General features: G+C 36.1%; 1 protein-coding gene across 3 annotated transcripts in view; it reads left to right on the forward strand.

Annotated features, from left to right (window-relative positions):
- LOC128642963 (histo-blood group ABO system transferase-like) overlaps positions 1 to 2,975 on the forward strand; it is a 144,184-nt gene extending 141,209 nt beyond the window's left edge. For all 3 annotated transcript variants that reach the window (XM_053695865.1, XM_053695866.1, XM_053695867.1), the window contains one exon: positions 715 to 2,975. In XM_053695865.1, the coding sequence (XP_053551840.1) occupies positions 715 to 1,411 (697 nt within the window). In that variant the 3' untranslated portion in view covers positions 1,412 to 2,975. The remainder of the gene's footprint in view (positions 1 to 714) is intronic.
- Positions 2,976 to 5,522: the final 2,547 nt, after the last annotated feature.

Below are 5,522 nucleotides of genomic sequence, written 5' to 3' on the forward strand. Positions count from 1 at the left end.
GATTGATAGTTTGCTCATTTATGTTTTTGATAACTAAAAGCTTATGAGTAAAATCAATAAAGAAGAATATAAATATAAATAGTGATTACACAAGTGATGGACTAAGCTATCTTTTTCATATTATCTAATTCTTGTGCTTTTTATTGTAATATCTTTATCTGATGAGCTAAACATAGATTTAACGGCACAGTAAACACCTTGACGTTTTTTTTTAATAAAAATGTTTAATTATGCGCAGTAAAACAACTTTGCAATAAACTTAAATTAATTTCATGTAATTTAGCTTTGAGAATTTAGATTTTTTTAATTCTCCAAGCTTGAAATGCAACTGCTGCCATTTCAAGGCTAACCCTAATACATATATGTCCCTCATTGGCATTAGCTGATAAAAACTGCAAAACAATGTACATTATGACAGTGGCTAGCTTTGTTTGCAGACTTAAACCCAGATTGGCTATTCCAAATAAGACAAATAAGTGCAGTTTGGCTATTGAAAAACAATTACAGAAAACAAGAGTCTAATTTGTTTAAAAAATGTAAAGACTTGTCTGATATGTTAATCTATAGCAACAGAACAGATATGTCTTGTAATCACAAGTTGTTTACTGTTCCTTTTAGAAAATATTTGTAAACTTTGTTTGGAGTTTACATTCTTCATCTCTTACTTTGTTTCTAAAGGATTTATATATACCGTATACTGTATGTATTTTTCAGATATGTGATGTTTGTAAAAACATTCATTGAAACAGCTGAACAATTCTTCATGGTTGGGCACAATGTCACCTACTATGTCTTCACTGATCGTCCCAATGACATCCCTTTGGTTCCACTTAAAGAGGGGAGACACTTGGAAATTCTGGAGGTCCCTGGATACAAACGATGGCAGGATATAACCATGAGGCGCATGCAGGTGATTCGGGATAATTGCCGCCAAAGGTTCCTCAATGAAGTGGATTACTTGGTGTGTGTTGATGTAGATATGACCTTTAATGACCACGTTGGAGTAGAAATCTTAAGTGATGTGTTTGGTGCTTTACATCCTGGCTTTTTTGGAGCATCACGCCCAGCATTTACCTATGAGCGCCGACCTCGGTCTCAAGCTGGAATCCCTGTTGATGAGGGGGACTATTATTACGCAGGAGGATTTTTTGGGGGAACAATTGAGGAAGTCTACAAACTAACAAACTTCTGTCACAATGCCATGATGACAGACAAGGAACATAATCTTGAAGCACTTTGGCATGATGAGAGTTATTTAAACAAATATTTTCTTTATCATAAACCAACCAAGATCCTCTCTCCTGAGTATATTTGGAATAGTTACTATGGTAACCCGGCTGTGCTTAAGAAGAAAAGGTTTAATTCTATTCAGAAGGACTATAGCCAAGTCCGTAGCAGAAGGTCAGTCTAGAAAAATGTAACCCAAATTGGAAAAAAATAGTTTAATGAGCTTCTGAGTTCAAAACAATATTTTATAGAAAGTTGGAAGTTACAGTCACCGGAAGATATTAATATTAAACTTTATGACTCATGGATCAACTGGTGTACTGTGCATTGAAATTCATAACTCACTTCTGGATGCAGCAGAGAGAACAATCAGCTGTAAATTTCACAACTCATTTAGGGTTACAGGGACAATCAAAATCAGCTGTAAATTTAACAAATCATTTAGAGTTACTGGAGAAACCACAAACAGCTGCTAAATTTCACAGTTCTATGGTTACTATGGCAATTACAACTAGCTGCTACATTTCACAACTCTATGGTTACTATGGCAATTACAACTATCTGCTACATTTCACAGCTCTATGGTTACTGGGACAACCACATACTGCTGCTAAATTTCACAACTCTATGGTTACTATGGCAATTACAACTAGCTGCTACATTTCACAGCTCTATGGTTACTGGGACAACCACATACTGCTGCTAAATTTCACAACTCTATGGTTACTATGGCAATTACAACTAGCTGCTACATTTCACAGCTCTATGGTTACTATGGCAATTACAACTAGCTGCTACATTTCACTGCTCTATGGTTACTATGGCAATTACAACTAGCTGCTACATTTCACAGCTCTATTGTTACTATGATGATTACAACTAGCTGCTACATTTAACAGCTCCATGGTTACTATGAGGATTACAGCTAGCTGCTACATTTCACAACTCTATGGTTACTATGGCAATTACAACTATCTGCTACATTTCACAGCTCTATGGTTACTGGGACAATCACATACTGCTGCTAAATTTCACAACTCTATGGTTACTATGGCAATTACAACTAGCTGCTACATTTCACAGCTCTATGGTTACTGGGACAACCACATACTGCTGCTAAATTTCACAACTCTATGGTTACTATGGCAATTACAACTAGCTGCTACATTTCACAGCTCTATGGTTACTATGGCAATTACAACTAGTTGCTACATTTCACTGCTCTATGGTTACTATGGCAATTACAACTAGCTGCTACATTTCACAGCTCTATGGTTACTATGGCAATTACAACTAGCTGCTACATTTCACAGCTCTATGGTTACTATGGCAATTACAACTAGCTGCTACATTTCACAGCTCTATGGTTACTATGGCAATTACAACTAGCTGCTACATTTCACAGCTCTATGGTTACTATGGCAATTACAACTAGCTGCTACATTTCACAGCTCTATGGTTACTATGGCAATTACAACTAGCTGCTACATTTCACAGCTCTATGGTTACTGGGACAACCACATACTGCTGCTACATTTCACAGCTCTATGGTTACTATGGCAATTACAACTAGCTGCTACATTTCACAGCTCTATGGTTACTGGGACAACCACATACTGCTGCTACATTTCACAGCTCTATGGTTACTATGACAATTACAACTAGCTGCTACATTTCACAGCTCTATGGTTACTATGAAAATGACAAATAGCTGCTACATTTCATAAAGCAGTACAAATTTATAGAAACGTGTCCGCATATTTTTTTTTATGTCTTACTTAAATTAACTGAAAGTTGATGTTGTGAAAAAAGTGAATATAGCAGGAAATTTGTTAGAAAGCAATGAATTCTTCCTCCTTTATTGCAATAGTATCAGTGAATAGGTTTTGTGAGTCGGAGAGCAAGTGTAAGGTTTGTTGTCACATGTCAGATGTAGATAATTACTAGTTTATTAATAACAACCTGCTAATTATAATTAGAGCCAGTAGGTGTCCCTAGAGAGTTTGTTCTTGGTAAAATACTGTACTAAATACAGACACAGAGGGCTAGATTTACTATATGGCTATAGCGAATCATATCCGCTCGACCTCGTTAAATGCTGTCAGCATTTAACATTGCACAGGCATTTTTAGGAAAATGCTTGTACAATGCCGCCCCTTGCACACTGGTGGCCAATCGGCCGCTAGCAGAAGGTGTCAATCATCCCGATTGGATCGGATCAGGATGATTTCAATCAGTGGCGGACAGGTTAAGGAGCCACGCTGCTTAATAAATGGAACCCAATGAGTTTAGCATATCATTTATTTAAACAATATATTTAGTATAAAACATCATATCCAATACTACACACACAGCAATTCTACGTAAGTAAACAGCCTTATAGATTAGTATCTGAAATCACTGAACACAGCAACAGCAGTTCATGATAGTCTGCAAGAAATCTTAAGGGATGCAGCAAAACAAAACACCACAAACTAAAGGGACACTGAACGCAATTTTATTCTTTCGTGATTCCGACAGAGCAGCATTTTTATTCTTTCGTGATTAAGATATAGCAGCAATTTTAAGCAACTTTCTAATTTACTCCCATTATCAATTTTTCTTCGTTTTCTTGCTATCTTTATTTGAAAAAGAAGAAATGCAAGTTTATGAGCCAGCCCATCTTTTGTTCAGCACCTGGGTAGCGCTTGCTGATTGGTGGCTAAATGTAGTAATATAAGAGGGCACTACATAAAGGGGTGATATACACATATATAATATAAGAGGGCACTACATAAAGGGGTGATATACACATATATAATATAAGAGGGCACTACATAAAGGGGTGATATACACATATATAATATAAGAGGGACGTTACATGAAGTGGTGATATACACATATATAATATAAGAGGGCACTACATAAAGGGGTGATATACACATATATAATATAAGAGGGACGTTACATGAAGGGGTGATATACACATATATAATATAAGAGGGACGTTACATGAAGTGGTGATATACACATATATAATATAAGAGGGCACTACATAAAGGGGTGATATACACATATATAATATAAGAGGGACGTTACATGAAGGGGTGATATACACATATATAATATAAGAGGGCACTACATAAAGGGGTGATATACACATATATAATATAAGAGGGGCACTACATAAAGGGGTGATATACACATATATAATATAAGATGGGCACTACATAAAGGGGTGATATACACATATATAATATAAGAGGGCGCTACATGAAGGGGTGATATACACATAATATAAGGGGACGCTACATGAAGGGGTGATATACACATATATAATATAAGATGGGCACTACATAAAGGGGTGATATACACATATATAATATAAGATGGGCACTACATAAAGGGGTGATATACACATATATAATATAAGATGGGCACTACATAAAGGGGTGATATACACATATATAATATAAGAGGGGCACTACATAAAGGGGTGATATACACATATATAATATAAGAGAGGCACTACATGAAGGGGTGATATACACATATATAATATAAGAGGGCACTACATGAAGGGGTGATATACACATATATAATATAAGAGGGGCACTACATGAAGGGGTGATATACACATATATAATATAAGAGGGCACTACATGAAGGGGTGATATACACATATATAATATAAGAGGGGCACTACATGAAGGGGTGATATACACATATATAATATAAGAGGGGCACTACATGAAGGGGTGATATACACATATATAATATAAGAGGGCACTACATGAAGGGGTGATATACACATATATAATATAAGAGGGGCACTACATGAAGGGGTGATATACACATATATAATATAAGAGGGGCGCTACATAAAGGGGTGATATACACATATATAATATAAGAGGGGCGCTACATGAAGGGGTGATATACACATATATAATATAAGAGGGGCACTACATGAAGGGGGTGATATACACATATATAATATAAGAGGGGCACTACATGAAGGGGTGATATACACATATATAATATAAGAGGGGCGCTACATGAAGGGGTGATATACACATATATAATATAAGAGGGGTGCTACATGAAGGGGTGATATACACATATATAATATAAGAGGGCGTTACATGAAGGGGTGATATACACATATATAATATAAGAGGGGCGCTACATGAAGGGGTGATATACACATATATAATATAAGAGGGGCACTACATGAAGGGGTGATATACACATATATAATATAAGAGGGGCACTACATGAAGGGGTGATATACACATATATAATATAAGAGCGGC

The sequence above is a fragment of the Bombina bombina genome, chromosome 12 (genome assembly GCF_027579735.1).
Source record: "Bombina bombina isolate aBomBom1 chromosome 12, aBomBom1.pri, whole genome shotgun sequence".
NCBI lineage: Eukaryota > Metazoa > Chordata > Amphibia > Anura > Bombinatoridae > Bombina > Bombina bombina.